At 42.0% G+C, this 16,798-nt stretch overlaps 1 protein-coding gene across 1 annotated transcript in view; it reads left to right on the top strand.

The window, feature by feature from the left end:
- LOC134659460 (uncharacterized) overlaps nucleotides 1-15,530 on the top strand; it is a 41,688-nt gene extending 26,158 nt beyond the window's left edge. Inside the window, exons 3-10 of the mRNA XM_063515102.1 lie at nucleotides 6,121-6,254; nucleotides 7,500-7,564; nucleotides 8,613-8,759; nucleotides 10,269-10,354; nucleotides 11,647-11,723; nucleotides 12,551-12,643; nucleotides 14,121-14,235; nucleotides 15,403-15,530. Of these exons, the coding sequence (XP_063371172.1) occupies nucleotides 6,121-6,254; nucleotides 7,500-7,564; nucleotides 8,613-8,759; nucleotides 10,269-10,354; nucleotides 11,647-11,723; nucleotides 12,551-12,643; nucleotides 14,121-14,235; nucleotides 15,403-15,530 (845 nt within the window). The remainder of the gene's footprint in view (nucleotides 1-6,120; nucleotides 6,255-7,499; nucleotides 7,565-8,612; nucleotides 8,760-10,268; nucleotides 10,355-11,646; nucleotides 11,724-12,550; nucleotides 12,644-14,120; nucleotides 14,236-15,402) is intronic.
- The last annotated feature ends 1,268 nt before the right edge of the window (nucleotides 15,531-16,798 follow it).

Below are 16,798 nucleotides of genomic sequence, written 5' to 3'. Positions count from 1 at the left end.
ACCGCTAGGCTACCAGCGCTTCTTAAGAGGAAAGGGGACGTCCGATTCTTCATACAAACACAGTCCTAATTTTCCTCACTATTTTCACACTATTTGACATATATTATTAACCGTAGCTATGCATCATTAGATTTTTTGTTTATTGTAAAAATTAGGAGCAAAAAACAATTTCATAAAAATTTATAAATGTAATTTGTAAAAGCTAGGAGAGCTTTTATAATAATTAAAAATGCGAAAATAATACATATCAAATTGTGTCAAAATATTTCCAATTGGGCCATTTTATTTGTCCTTTACACTTTTTTTTTAATATTCGGATTTTTTATATTATTTCTACTCAGAATCATGAGGGCGTTTTTAGGGTTCCGCACCCAAAGGGTAAAAACGGGACCCTATTACTAAGACTCCGCTGTCCGTCTGTCCGTCTGTCACCAGGCTGTATCTCACGAACCGTGATAGCTAGACAGTTGAAATTTTCACAGATGATGTATTTCTGTTGCCGCTATAACAACAAATACTAAAAACAGAATAAAATAAAGATTTAAGTGGGGCTCCCATACAACAAACGTGATTTTTGGCCGAAGTTAAGCAACGTCGGGCGGGGTCAGTACTTTTTTTGCTTCTTTTTTTGCTTGTTTTGCTCTATTTTTTGTTGATGGTCAGTCCGACTCGCACTTGGCGGGTTTGTTTTTGTTGTCCCCTACACCTATTTTTCAAATTTGGTATTTTTTATGTTATTTCTACTCAGAATCACGAGCTCTTTCTATCCTAATAGGAGAAAAAAAGTGTCCCAAGATTTCCATACATTTTTCGATCTTTCCAAATATTCCGAAACCGCCATACAAGGTCTATAAAAAAAATGGTAACGGAATGGGAAAAAAATCTTGGGACACTTTTTTTCTCCTATTAGGATAGAAAGAGCTCATTATTCTGAGTAGAAATAACATGTAAATTCACAAATTAAAAAATAAGTGTAGGGGACAACCAGTGATGCGATTTATTTGAAATACTTCTATTTAAAATGCAAATACAAAATGCAAAATACCTATTTTGTATTTTGCATTTAAATGCCTTTTAGTAAAAAACATTTTGTATTTTATTTGAAATACTTTTCGAGATGTATTTTGCATTTTTAATATTCATTTCAAAATGCAAAATACTTTGTGGTTAAGTTTAGTCAACATTACCAGTCAAACAAAATGAAATGAATGAATGACGCTTGTATTGCAGAATTTGACCGATAGAGGCGCCTGCTAGCCATGCGCGCCCTTTTTAGGGTTCCGTACCCAAAGGGTAAAAACGGGACCCTATTACTAAGACTCCGCTGTCCGTCCGTCCGTCCGTCCGTCCGTCCGTCCGTCCGTCTGTCACCAGGCTGTATCTCACGAACCGTGATAGCTAGACAGTTGAAATTTTCACAGATGGTGTATTTCTGTTGCCGCTATAACAACAAATACTAAAAACAGAATAAAATAAAGATTTAAGTGGGGCTCCCATACAACAAACGTGATTTTTGACCGAAGTTAAGCAACGTCGGGCGGGGTCAGTACTTGGATGGGTGACCATTTTTTAGGGTTCCGTACCCAAAGGGTAAAAACGGGACCCTATTACTAAGACTCCGCTGTCCGTCCGTCCGTCCGTCCGTCCGTCTGTCACCAGGCTGTATCTCACGAACCGTGATAGCTAGACAGTTGAAATTTTCACAGATGATGTATTTCTGTTGCCGCTATAACAACAAATACTAAAAACAGAATAAAATAAAGATTTAAGTGGGGCTCCCATACAACAAACGTGATTTTTGACCGAAGTTAAGCAACGTCGGGCGGGGTCAGTACTTGGATGGGTGACCGTTTTTTTGCTTGTTTTGCTCTATTTTTTGTTGATGGTGCGGAACCCTCCGTGCGCGAGACCGACTCGCACTTGGCCGGTTTTTTTCTCCTTTGGTCGGAGTGCGCGCCTTATAGCCGGTTTAGACTCGCGACTCGGCTCGCGGCGCGTCCTGTGGCTCGCCTCGACACACTCGCGTTCGGCTTGTCATTCGGTTATAAACCTTATGCCGTGCCGTTAGTGTTTAAATTATATTAGCTCGACGAGCTTGCGAGCTACGAGACGAGCCGCGAGCCCATTGATACGCGTATTGATAAATATGACCAAAATGTCATGCATAAGGTGCCATGTTATTAGACGTTTTTGTTCGGCTCGGCATTGTGTCACTATTTCTCATGATAAATACCTAAAATAAATAAAAATATCTGAGATTTTGTCAAAAGGTATTTTATTTTGAAAAAGTATTTTGAAAATACCTATTTTGCATTTAGCATTTGAAATACAAAACGCAAAACTATTTGGTATTTTGCATTTGAAATAGTAAATCTGAAAAGTATTTTGCATTTTGTATTTAAATGCTTTTTTAAAACCATTTTGTACATCTCTGGGGACAACTTTAAATAAAATGGCCCAATTACACAATACCATAGAGAAATATAGTAAGACAAGAGTGCTCACTCCATAAATCAGTTAGACTATTAATTTCAGTGTCTACATCTAGCATCGAGTAGCGGAACTATCAGTACTGCTACTTAACAATAGATGTAGCACCAACCGGAAAGTGTAATGCTGAACAACATAAGACTTTCCGGTTGGTGCTACATCTATTGTCAAGTAGCAGTACTGATAGTTCCGCTACTCGATGCTAGATGCTAGAATAGTCTTTTTGGTACTAAAACTGATGTATGGAGTGAGCACTCTATGTATTTTTTTCTCTATGACAATACAATACAAATCCTCTTTATTGCACAACCTCAGATCCTCAAAATAAATGTACATACTACATATGTACATGCAAACATAAATAATACATATATGAAGACAGAGGTAAACAACAGATGGCCTTATTGCTAAAGAGCCATCTCTTCCAGACAACCTTTAGGCAGTGCAAGAATGAAACTCCTAAATTAACCAATAATGTTAATATCTAGAGAGGAAAATGGGGACTACTTTTTTATGGTGTTTTCTAGGGGGTCGTCCACTTTCGTCTAAATCACTACATAGTATAAAACAAAGTCGCTTCCCGCTGTCTGTCTGTCCCTATGTATGCTTAGATCTTTAAAACTACGCAAAGGATTTTGATGCGTTTTTTTTAATAGATAGTGATTCAAGAAGGACAGACAGACAGCGGGAAGCGACTTTGTTTTATACTATGCAGTGATTTGTTAAACCGTACGAAGCCCTCCAGTACCATCGGTCCATTTTCCCAATCTGTCTACTTTACCAAACGGTCTACTTTCCCGATCTGCCTAATTGCTTTTCTCAATCCGTCTAATTACCTATCGGTCCACTTTCCCGATCCGTCTAATTACCGATCGGTCCACTTTCTTTATTGGTCTACTTGACCAAATGGTCCGCTTTTCCGATCCCATGAAAAACATTTCATGTAAAATGTTGCCAAGATGAAACCACAAGGCTCGGACTGTCAAAAAGTTATCAGATATCTTGTAGAGCCAAACTCTGCAAGCCCTAACATCACAAACTCTACACCTTAGTCAAAATACGTGGCTTGGCCGTTTTGTTACTACAAAAACAATTGTATAATAAAAAATATGAATAGATTTCAACTTCCGCCCATGTGACGGTAGCGAAACGGCCAAGCCACATATGTTGACTAAGGTGTAGAGTTTGTCATGTTAGGGCTTGCAGAGTTTGGCTCTACAAGATATCTGATAACTTTTTGACAGTCCGAGCCTTGTGGTTTCGTCTTGGCAACATTTTACATGAAATGTTTTTCATGGGATATTGTTTACTGGAATGATCCCAGACATTTTGTTCGTTGTAGTCACAAAACGGTAATTTGCTGCAACGCAATCAGTTATATTTCATTAAATACTGTCAGAACAATGACGGTGTCTCACTCGCACCTGTTACAATACTGATATGTCGGTCCTTTGTGGTTGATACATATTGACTTGGCATTATGTTGGCACTAAGCGTTTTTGGTATTCTGAGAAACTGGTGGTTTGCGTGTAAAAAAAATACATTTCGCGAATCGCCAAATGAAAGTTCGCGAAGTTGGTACTATGCTACGAAACGAGTGAACCAATGTCGAAAGTAGACAACGTGCTCAAGTAGACAGATAGGGAAGGTAGACCGTTTGGCAAAGTAGACAGACCGGGAAAGTGGACCGATAGTAAAGTGGACACATCGCGAAAGTGGACCGTTTGATAAAGTACACAGATCGCGAAAATGGACCCTTTGGTAAAGTAGACAGATTGGGAAAGTGGACCGATGGTACTGGAGGGGTACGAAGCCGGGGCGGGTCGCTAGTTGTAAATACATAAGTCAAACCGCTTATTTTTAATTAAGATTGAATTTCCAATGATCATAAATTTTGAGATGCGACCACATCTATATATAGCAGGCAGGGGACTATATGTACTACACTATACGAATACTATAAGTTAACACATTCATTGCCATAAATATTTGCCGCATAAATACGGCATGGCTTAAATGGAGATCAATCTCCGGAACTCTTTGTGATCCCAAAATGCCCATTAGAACAAAGGGAAAGCTCTATAAGACAGTAGTGAGACCTGCATTAATGTACGGAGCTGAATGCTGGACTACTAAAGCAGTACACGAGCAACAACTACATACGAGCGAAATGAAGATGCTTAGATGGGCAGGTGGTGTGACACGGCTGGACAGGGTCCGCAACGAACACGTGAGGGGATCGTTTAAAGTAGCGGAAAAAATCAAGGAAAGCCGACTGCGCTGGTTCGGACACATTTCCAGGCGAGAGGATGACTATGTAGTCAAAAAGGTCCTGAACATACCCAACCGATCCAGAGGACGAGGTAGACCCCCCGCTACTTGGTGGACCAAAGTACAAAAAGAGATGAACCAGGACAGCCTAGATACGCAGACAACCCAGAACAGAGCTCTCTGGCGCAAACGTACAAGGAGACCCGACCCCAGATGAGCTGGGAAGAGGGTTGGCCAAAGAAGAGAACACATTCATTGCCACCCAGCCTAACATGACATCCGCGCCAGGGCACAAAAAATCGTCAAATAAAGCTGTAGTACCACGATCCCGACTATCGGGTCGTCCGGCTTGGGAACGAAATCATAAAATACCCTATAGTCGGATTTCGGCACTGAATGTTTTAAGATAAGAATGTGGGCGCACAACCGCACAGCCCACACAATAGGCTGTATATAGCCTATTTCTGGTTATTTTTAAACAAAGCCCGTATTTAGGACAGTGCAGTGCTGACCTCCGTTCCCATTGTGAATAAAGTAGGGAACCGGGCTAGTTACAGTCTGCAGCAGAAGTTGCTAAGCGGGCGAGGTGTTCAAAATGATCTTGACGCGACTTTATTGGATAATAAGATCGTGTCAAGGTAATTTTGAACACCTCGCCCGCTTAGCAACTTCTGCTGCTGACTGTACCTAAACGATCTTTATTTTAAGCTTGGTTATGCCTGCGAGTCCGCCTGCATGGGATGGTTATGACTTATGATGATTTATAAAACATATACGAAGCGCGCATGAACTAGGCATGAACTATACTTTGTCGGATTGTATGAGTTATAATCCGTGCCAAATTGCAGCTTTCTACCACTAACGATCACTGAGCCTCGGACAGACAGACTGACATAGAGAAACTATAACGCGGCGTACTACGTAGGCGAACAACACGCGAACGCGAAGCGAAGCGATGCGGCGCGGGGTGAATCAATCCTTTGATACATATAGAAGTGTCCTACGTCTACGTGGGCGATCTCGTTGCGAACGCGAACGCCGTGCGCCCGCCGCGCCGCTTCGCTTCGCGTTCACGAGTTGTTTGCTTACGTCTTGCGTCTTAACCTTTTGGACGCCAATGACCGATATATCCGCACCGTAGGTTCAACGCCAAAGACCGATTAATCGGTCACAGACCCCAGAGCAACATAGACCTACGTGCATATGCATAAAGTTCAATTTCAGTTTTGACATTTCAACGACGTGGCGTCTGAGTGACAGCTTTTCTGTTTGACACGGCGTCGAAAAGGTTAAAGACGCAGCGTGAGGGTTCCTATAGTTGACTGCGAAACTCTAAAAACCTTTTAATGTATATTCTAGAAGTGGCGGGCGGCGAAAGCTGGCGCGGCGTCGCCCGCTCGCCGTCCCGAGAGTCTGTCACTACGGACTTATCGCTGTTCAGCGTGTCCAGCGCGGCCAGCGACGCGAGGGCTCTGAGACTACTGGCATGCAAGGTAACTCGCCTGTCAGGGGCAGTAACTCGCCTGCGAGGGAGAGTAACTTGCCTGTAAGGGACAGTAACTCGCCTGCGAGGGACAGTCACTCGCACGAAAGGGACAGTAACTATAGCCCCTAACTTCAGTCCTGCTTCGTCAATACACTTATCGCTCTTCGGTGTGTCCTGCGCCGCCAGCGACGCGCAGGCTCTGAGACTACTGGCATGTAAGGTAACTCGCCTGTCAGGGACAGTAACTCGCCTGCGAGGGACAGTCACTCGTACGCAGGGGACAGTAACTAGCCCCTAACTTCATTCCCGCTCCGTCAATACGGACTTATCGCTGTTTAGCGTGTCAGCGCGGCCAGCGACGCGCGGGCTCTGAGACTACTCGCCTGCAAGGTAACTCGCCTGTAAGGGGCAGTAACTCGCCTGCGAGGGACAGTCACTCGCACGCAAGGGACAGTAACTAGCCCCTAGCTTCAGTCCTGCTTCGTCAATACGGACTTATCGCTCTTCAGCGTGTCTAGCGCGGCCAGCGACGCAAGGGCTCTTGAGACTACTGGCATGCAAGGTAAATCGCCTCTCAGGACAGTAACTCGCCTGCGAGGGACAGTCACTTGCACGCAAGGCACAGTAACTAGCCCCTAACTTCAGTTCCGCTCCGTCAATACAGAGTTCTCGCTCTTCGGCGTGTCCAGTACGGCTATCCAACGGTTGTCCTTATCCTCCTAAGGCCCAAAGGTCCTACCTATAGTACCTATTCGGTTCGATGTAATTTAAACCGTGTTCAATTGGAACAGAGTCGCTTTTGCTTTGTTTTCAAACAACGCCAAATCAACTCTATTTCCTACAGTTTAGGTTAAATTTCAGTGGCAAATATTGGATGTTTTGTTTGTATAGCTGGGCCTTAGGAGGACATATGAGGATATTTTGTTCGCTATTGCCACTCAAGAACTTTTCAGCCCCAGTGGCCATCGGCTTTAGCAAATATATCGGCCTATTGCCATCTAAGGGCCACTTGCACCATTCATTAACCCGGAGTTAACCGGTTAAACCTGGAATACCATGGTTATCAGTACAATTTGACACTGGGTTAACGGTTTAACCAGTTATCCCCGGGATAGTGGGATGGTGCAAGTGGCGCTAAGTGAGGTAACGTTGAGCTATGCTTTGCCAGCCATCTTGTATACCCTCATTTCTCAATATTGTTATTATTTATTTCCGACTACATGCATGTTTCTTTTTTTTTTGTTTTTTGCAGGCCGGTCAGGGTCCGGATCCGAACTTGCGAGTGGCCAGCCCACATCCCGAAAGCAAGTTACTAAAGTAAGTCATTACTGTTTTGTTCAACTAGATTTTTGTGATCTGTCAGAGGTCAAAAAGATATCGTTATTTGTATCTTTAACCCTTAAATGCATGATTTTTTCTTTTTGCCCGAAATTAATATATGTGTTACGTAATTCTTTGCTGATTATGGGAAAAATTGTAAAAAAAATATAACATCGATTTTCACTGCGAAATCAGTGTTTGAAGTTGCATAGGCTAAATCATATTTATGTAAATATATAATTTTCAGTAAGAGATATATGATAAATTCTACTATCATCAGAAAGGTACACTATTTGTGATACACCTATGATAGAGTTTTTAAATATAAAATAATTTCAAAACCCAAAAAAACATCCAATATCACATACTAAAAATCATCAAATTCTGGATTTTTTAATATTTTCTGACATTTCGTCTTAAAACGAATGTAATTTTTATAAATTAAAATATTGCGTAAATTTATATAAAAAATCGGAAAGCGGATTAGTTTTTCTTATGATTAGGTATAAATAGTCCCAATTTTTAATAAATCTTTAATTCTTTGTAATGTACGCTGCATCGTACACCATGCATTTAAGGATTAAAGAAAAACTTACCATACAAAAGGCGGACTTAATGCCAAAAGCATTCTCTACCAGTCGTTATTGTGGGACTAGTTTTTTAGGGTTCCGTACCCAAAGGGTAAAAACGGGACCGTATTACTAAGACTCCGCTGTCCGTCCGTCCGTCCGTCCGTCCGTCCGTCTGTCACCAGGCTGTATCTCACGAACCGTGATAGCTAGACAGTTGAAATTTTCACAGATGATGTATTTCTGTTGCCGCTATAACAACAAATACTAAAAACAGAATAAAATAAAGATTTAAGTGGGGCTCCCATACAACAAACGTGATTTTTGACCGAAGTTAAGCAACGTCGGGCGGGGTCAGTACTTGGATGGGTGACCGTTTTTTTGCTCTATTTTTTGTTGATGGTGCGGAACCCTCCGTGCGCGAGTCCGACTCGCACTTGGCCGGTTTTTTTAATGTTACTCGTTTGTTTTGTCAGACGGCCGTCATCAGGGCTGCCCCTGCAGACGGCGGACGCGTGCAAGTCCCTGCTGGCGGGCTGCGCGGCCCTGTGCGCCGCTCTAGGGCTCCGGCGCTCGCTCAGCGCCGATGACGTCACCGCCGACAAGCCGCGCCCGCCGCGCAGGTACATTACTTACGGAACTGCTACCTAGGTGGCGCTGTACCGCGCGCGAAGAATCCTACATCGCGGTGTTAAGATTTTTCCGGGAAATATGACCTCTGCGTCGGTACTAAGGATTGGTAAGCTTTATAAATCGTTGTACAGCATTAGTACACTGTCGCTGAGGGATGGAAAAAAGGCATTTTGTGACTTTAGACCTCTGCCTGGCATTTTAGGCATTTTATGCCAGGCAGAGGCCTAGATACTCTAGATAGGCCTCGGTAAAAGGTCCGAGCATAGATCCATGAAGCGTATTCGCTAGGTGCACCACTGGTGCTGCCCTCATTTTGTCGGACTTTCTACGTTAAATCTTATGGAGTAAAATTAGTTCAAGCGGCTGCCGCTAGTACTAATGTCGGACATTCCATAAGATTACCTGTGTTTGTGACGATCAGCGCCACTTCCCCCTCCACCGACTTCGCACCTTCCCAATAAGATACTGACAATCGCACTTTACTCACAAAGCGCTCCTAACAAAATGGCAAGCTAACTTGACGTCACTATTGCTTAGAAGCCATTTTTATGTATGGAAAACAATTTAAAGTCTATTTTTTTATTCGGTAGACTGAAATGACAGTTAATAGTATGAAATGACATTTCATGTTCATACTATTAACTGTCATTTCAGTCTACCGAATAAAAAAATAGACTTTAGTTGCAATACATTTTTTTTTTAAATAAAATGCAAGGAATCGAATGGTACCATAGTACCATATTTTTGCCTTTTTGGATGTTGTATTACTTATTCCCATATAATTAGGTATTTTTTAAGTTCCCATTTTTTGTGATAATTTGCTAATATTAATATTCTATCTATTTAACTAGACCAAGTTATAAAAATCCAAAATGTGTCACCCGTATAGACCACTAGACCAGCATGTTTTTTTTTAGGGTTCCGTAGCCAAATGGCAAAAAACGGAACCCTTATAGATTCGTCATGTCTGTCTGTCTGTCTGTCTGTCCGTCTGTCTGTCTGTCCGTCCGTATGTCACAGCCACTTTTCTCCGAAACTATAAGACATATACTGTTGAAACTTGGTAAGTAGATGTATTCTGTGAACCGCATTAAGATTTTCACACAAAAATAGAAAAAAAACAATACATTTTTGGGGTTCCCCATACTTCGAACTGAAACTCAAAAATATTTTTTTCATCAAACCCATACGTGTGGGGTATCTATGGATAGGTCTTCAAAAATGATATTGAGGTTTCTAATATCATTTTTTTCTAAACTGAATAGTTTGCGCGAGAGACACGTCCAAAGTGGTAAAATGTGTGTCCCCCCCCCTGTAACTTCTAAAATAAGAGAATGATAAAACTAAAAAAAATATATGATGTACATTACCATGTAAACTTCCACCGAAAATTGGTTTGAACGAGATCTAGTAAGTAGTTTTTTTTTATACGTCATAAATCGCCTAAATACGGAACCCTTCATGGGCGAGTCCGACTCGCACTTGGCCGCTTTTTTCAGCGCCACGTCAGAGTTGGGGCTGTGCGCGGCGCTGGAGGCCCTCACGCTGAGCTCTGCCTCCCGTTCCTGCAGCACCTGGGTCGCAGGTTCGAGTCCCATTCCACCTCTAGCTATGCTAAACACACATCGAGATACTGGGGTTGGCCGGCAGTATTTAGCAGATGGCGCCATCATAGCTTGCCCTGTCAATCTCTAGGATTTTGTCTAATTTTTGTTTTTTTTTAATGCCCTGATTGCCAGCCCTTTAAGCCAAAGGGTTCATAAATTACGTCATCTATTTTTGAGCATCCAAAAATCATGCTTCGAATGACCCCATTTCCTCCTACGTCATGCTACCATCACCCGATGTCCAGACCCCCCCCCCCCTAATATGAAATGACGTAATTTATGAATAGCCCCAAATCTCAGAAAAAGGGGCAAGCTATGATGGCGCCATCTATGCAAACCTTTGACAGTTGCCAATCCCATTCTAAGAACCCCAAATACAATTAGGTTGCGTTGTTTTATCACAGAATCCCTATCGCCACCTCCTGTCTCCATCATCAGATCAGCTCGATGGTACCATAATATTGCATTGTCACCCGACTTACACATGTTTGCAAATTTTCAGCTTCATCGGAAACCGTGAAGTGGGTCAAATAAACTTGCAATTTTTGACCCTTACAAACATAAATAAATAAATAAATATTAGGGAACATCTTACACAGATCGACCTAGCCCCAAACTAAGCGAAGCTTGTACTATGACTGCTAGGCCACGATATACATACTTATATAGATAAATACATACTTACATCAAAGAGATTAACCTTTTGGACGCCAATGACCGATATATCCGCACCGTAGGTTCAACGCTCAACGCCAAAGACCGATTAATCGGCCACAGACCACAGAGCAACACATACCTAAGTTCAATTCCAGTTTTGACACATCGGTGACGTGGCGTCAGCGTGACAGCTTTTGTGTTTGACACGGCGTCGAAAAGGTTAATAGAGAGTTACTGTCATGGTAAATTATGTAGTACATTTACTGCCATCTTTCGACAGAAAATTAAAAGTTTTAGAACGCCATTTGACTTTGATCCTTATGCTCTGGTTTCCCTATGATAGCGGTGCCGTCATATAGCGGCCGTCTCCATACAAATACTACGACATCCATATTTAGCCGTATTATTTAGTATGGAGACGGCGGCTATATGACGGCACCGCTATCCTAGGAAAACCGATCTTTATTCTTTCACTGATACTCGTATGTGTCGATTTGTTAAATGTCAAAAATGTACGGCATCTATTCGACAGTAGGCCAAAGGTATGGCGCCACCATACCTTTGGCCTAGTCTCGAGTTTTTCTCAGAATTTCTAAAATATTATGTGTTTTAGTGGGCGGGTCGCAGCTGCCGTCTCCTCAGCGCGCGAGTGTCCAACCCGCACAGCGACTACTCTCCGATAACAAAAAGGTATGACACATTCTAAGTCACTGTTCTGAAACTTCTATCTCAGACCTTATATTTTTCTTAGTTTTCATTTAGGTATAAGTTTCTCCCAAAGAGCATTAAGAAGACATAGAGTGCTCACTCCATGCCATACACCAGTTTTGTTACCGGTGTTTGGACCTCTATTTTCGATAGGTTCTAGCGTCAAGTAGCCGAATTTTCATTACTGCTACTCGACAATAGATTTCGCGGCGAACGAAAATTATATTGTTCAACGATTTTCAAGTAATATTATAACCGGATTAACCGGAACTCTATTTTCAACTCCATACTGCTTATAATATTAGTTATAAATTGTTGAGCAATACACTTTTCGTCAGTCGCGACACTCGTGACATCTAGTGTTGAGCAGCAGTACTGATAGTTCCGCTACATGTAGACGAAAGTAATAGTCGTTTTGGTAACAAAACTGATGTATGGAGTGAGCACTCTTATGTCTTCTTAATTGTCCTTAGTCATAGAGAAAAAAATACATAGAGTGCTCACTCCATACATCAGTTTTAGTACCAAAAAGACTATTAGCATCTAGTATCGAGTAGCGGAACTATCAGTACTGCTACTTGACAATAGATGTAGCACCGACCGGAAAGTCTTATGCTGTTGAGATAAGACTTTCCGGTCGGTGCTACTGATGGTACTGATAGTTCCGCTACTCGATGCTAGATGTAGACACTGAAATTAATAGTCTGAACTGATGTATGGAGTGAGCACTCTTGTCTTGTCTTACTATATTTCTCTATGCCTTAGTATATGACATATATTTAGTTTAATAATAATGATGTGTATGTCAGATTCGTCAGAGCTACATAAAGCGGCGGCTGCTGACCACATACAAGGCCTTGGAGAGAATGTCGCAATCGGAGTTCAATTTGGATAAACTGGAGGTATTTCACACCACTTTATATGTATATCCACATATTTTAGTTTGCAGGAAATAAGTTTGAGTTTGTAAAAATAAATGGAACGAAAAAAAAGTGTTATAACTGGTTTATAGCTACATAAAATTGAATTTTATTCAGGAAGTGAAACTGTTTCTTTCGGGTATTTTCGGCTCCGTTCGACTCAGCATTGCTGCAGCGGTTTAACTGAAAAATTAAATTATCACAATTGATGACAATGATAACTTTGACAATTTGAGTGACGGATTTATTTACTATGGTACGATATTTTTTATTATTCTATGAAAATTCATAGAAAAGACATATCGTATATAAAGGCATGGTATTGGTATGTAAAGACAAGCAGTCGGGTGACAAGCAAAACTCACTAATTAGGTACAAAAAAAATATTTAAACAAAAATCAACTTTCTTTTAGTATTAAATATCTGGGTGACATAAAAACTCGAAAATACGCGTTTTCCCAGAGATAAGACCTAGCCTAGCTAGATCGATTTTTCGCCCCCGAAAACCCCCGTATAGCAAATTTCATCGAAATCGTTAGAGCAGTTTCCGAGATCCACGAAATATATATATATAAATAAATAAATAAATAAACAAGAATTGCTCGTTTAAAGGTATTAGATATGGTTCACTATGGCTATGAACTTGTGGTGGTAATTAGTGAGTTTTACTTGTCACCTGACGATATTCACCCCAAGAGTAAGGTCAAACTAAGGTCGTAAGTATATTTGTTGAAATATCTTCAATCCTCGATTATTATATAGTAGCAAATGTCGGACATTGTAAATAAATATATTCTATTCTATATGATAGGGTGCTATACATAAGAAAGGGACAGCATGATTCGTCCCTGAATCGTTATTCCTCAGTGTAAAGCTTTGGTTTCCTCCGAAAACGGTGCCGTCATATAGCGGCCGTCTCCATACAAATACTACGACATCCATATTTAGCCGTATTATTTAGTATGGAGACGGCCGCTATATGACGGCACCGCTATCCTAGGAAAACCGATCTTAAGGCCTGAGTGGACGCTCGCTCGGCGACGCGTGCGGCGTGGCTGTGGGCTCACTTGTGATGTGAGCAGCGTGCACTAAGGCCGCTCCTATACGTGCGCATTTGTTTAACATGCACGCCGCACGCCCCGCCCCGCGGCACGCACAACAAGAGCGTGCACTCAGGCCCACAGACAATCCAACCTCTAGACATAGCATAGTCGCGCTACCCCCTCTGCCACACATACGGTAGCGTTACTCCATCTTCGAGTCAATCCCGTGCCGTGATTGGTCCGTGTCTTTGAACGGACCAATCACGGCACGGGATTCGCTCACCTCGTCCCCCCGCACCCCCGTATTTTTGGCAGCATCGGTTTCATGAAAGATTTGGCCTAAGCTCAGTCTAGAGGTTGGATTGTCAGTGACTCAGGCCTTATACTTATTCTGTGCTGGTAATGTTATGGTTCAGGCGGCGGCGGTGGCGTCGGCGCTCGCGGCGGAGAGTGGTGCGGGGCCCACCGTGCACGTGCCCGCCGTGCACGTGCACGCCGCGCCCACCGTGCACACACGCTTCGTGCACCCAGGTTGGAACCACGAAACTTTATTCCCGATATTACATGTCACATTTTTGAAGTGAAAACTGCTTGTGACGGGGAAAAGATGTTAAACTCGCGACAGGTCACGTGACCGTAAGATTCGTAAGACGTAAGACGTACACGTGACCCGATCGAAAAACTGTTACAATGTCATTGAGTTTTCACTTCTGCCGGCACTCCCGGAGTGCAACCCGTTGTTTTTTTTTTAGATGGGTCACTAAGAGGAGCTATGAGATCCCGTGATCCTACGTCAAAATGATCTTAGGTGACCTTCCCTAACTTTTTAATTAAAAATTATTGGCATTCATAGATTTTTGAAAAAAAAGTGACATTGTTTATTCCAATCGATTTCATTTCTATCCAGAATCTAAATCTAAGAGACCAAGGAACCTAGTTTAGAGCATTAGCTTAAGTGTGTAAAAATAATTGTAATTTAAAATCCTTGTTGTGACAATATATGCTTTATCTATCTATCATTAGAAAAGTCAGAAATAAAAGTTTTTATCTACATATTTACACCGTTATAGTGTATACTGCTCGCCCTTAGAAAAACTCCTAGTCCTACTAAGTTGGCATATAGTCGAGAAATTGGGACGGGTTCCACCGTGGCGGGGTGGCCAAGGGGTTCAAGAGGTTAGCCCGGATGGCTAAAGACGCCGGTTCGAATCCGGCCTTCACCACTGGAGGGCTTCGTCACTTTTTTAGGGTTCCGTATCCAAAGGGTAAAAACGGGACCCTATTACTAAGACTCCGCTGTCCGTCCGTCCGTGCGTCCGTCCGACCGTCCGTCCGTCCGTCTGTCACCAGGCTGTATCTCACGAACCGTGATAGCTAGACAGTTGAAATTTTCACAGATGATGTATTTCTGTTGCCGCTATAACAACAAATACTAAAAACAGAATAAAATAAAGATTTAAGTGGGGCTCCCATACAACAAACGTGATTTTTGACCGAAGTTAAGCAACGTCGGGCGGGGTCCGTACTTGGATGGGTGACCGGTTTTTTGCTTGTTTTGCTCTGTTTTTTGTTGATGGTGCGGAACCCTCCGTGCGCGAGTCCGACTCGCACTTGGCCGGTTTTTCTTTAATATATTTCAGTTCAAAAACTAAAGTTGTCAAGTAAAAGGAATCTATAATGGTACATTTTCACTTGCAGAGGCTTGCGCCCTCGCGCTGACGGCGGCCGACCTGGAGCGCGAGCGCGGCCGCCCTCTCAGCAAGTACGAGAGGAACATGATGATATTCAACTGGCTGCACACCCTAGACGACCAGGCACCTTTCTAGGCTACCTACAGGCTTCCTAGTAACTGAAACCTATCAAAGAGCATAAAAAATAAGGAATCGCGCTATAAAATGACCCGTTTTCGTTGTAAAATGCGTTACAGTAAAAAAAGGAGGGAAAGGGGCGACGCCCCCTATCTTCCTTCAGGAAGTAGGAAAGGAATATGATAATCTTCAACTGGCTTCATACCCTAGACGACCAGGCACCTTTCTAGGCTACCTACAGGCTTCCTTGTAACTGAAACCTATCAAAGAGCATAAAAAATAAGGAATCACGCTATAAAATGACCCGTTTTCGTTGTAAAATGCGTTAGAGTAAAGAAAGGAGGAAAGGGGGCGACGCCCCCTGTCTTCCTTCAAGAAGTACGAAAGGAATATGATATCTTCAACTGGCTTCACACCCTAGACGACCAGGCACCTTTCTAGGCTACCTACAGGCTTCCTAGTAACTGAAACCTATATTGGTCGAATCAAAGAGCATACAAGATAAGGAATCTCGCTATAAAATGACCTGTTTTTATTGTGAAATGCGTTAAAGTAAAAAAAGGAAAAGGGGCGACGCCCCCTAACCTCCTTCAGCAAATACGAGCACAACTAGCACAATATGATGATCTAGGTATCCTAGTAACCTATCAGGCTACTCAAGAAAAACAAAGTGTTTTTTTTTATGTTCCTAAAAATGACCCGTTTGCAATTTGCGTTAGACTATAGTCACCAAACTTTAAAACATAATCGGCATAATCCTTCATTGTCAACATTTTGTGGGAGCCTTTCGAAAAAAAAATGTCTCAAGATATAATGCATTAAAGTCAATTTTTTTATTCGGTAGACTGAAATGACAGTTAAGTAATAGTATGAACATGAAATGTCATGTCATACTATTAACTGTCATTTCAGTCTACCGAATAAAAAAATAGACTTTACCTAAATGGAAGAATCTCGCTATTATCATTATATTACGTTAAGCATGTTGTAGTAATAAATAAGTAAGATAGGGGCGAAGCCCCCTAGTTTCCTTTCCTTAAAAAATATACATAAGTATACGTACAAAAAGGGGTCACCAGGGGCCCCTTAGTCTCCTTGAGCAAGACAAAACACAATATGATGAATTGATACGTATTTTAGTGCAAGAAAATGTAATGACAATGACAAACATGATACCCTCCTAAGGCATGGCTGGGCCTTTGGGACAAATGAAACATCCAAAATTTGCCACTGAAAATTGAACCTAAACTATAGGAAATAGAGTTGATTTTGCGTTGTTTGAAAAT

This window comes from Cydia amplana, chromosome 25, assembly GCF_948474715.1.
Source record: "Cydia amplana chromosome 25, ilCydAmpl1.1, whole genome shotgun sequence".
In the NCBI taxonomy this organism is placed as follows: Eukaryota; Metazoa; Arthropoda; class Insecta; order Lepidoptera; family Tortricidae; genus Cydia; species Cydia amplana.
The sequence above is the reverse complement of the archived record's forward strand: the minus strand, read 5'-3'. Positions and strand labels throughout refer to the sequence as shown.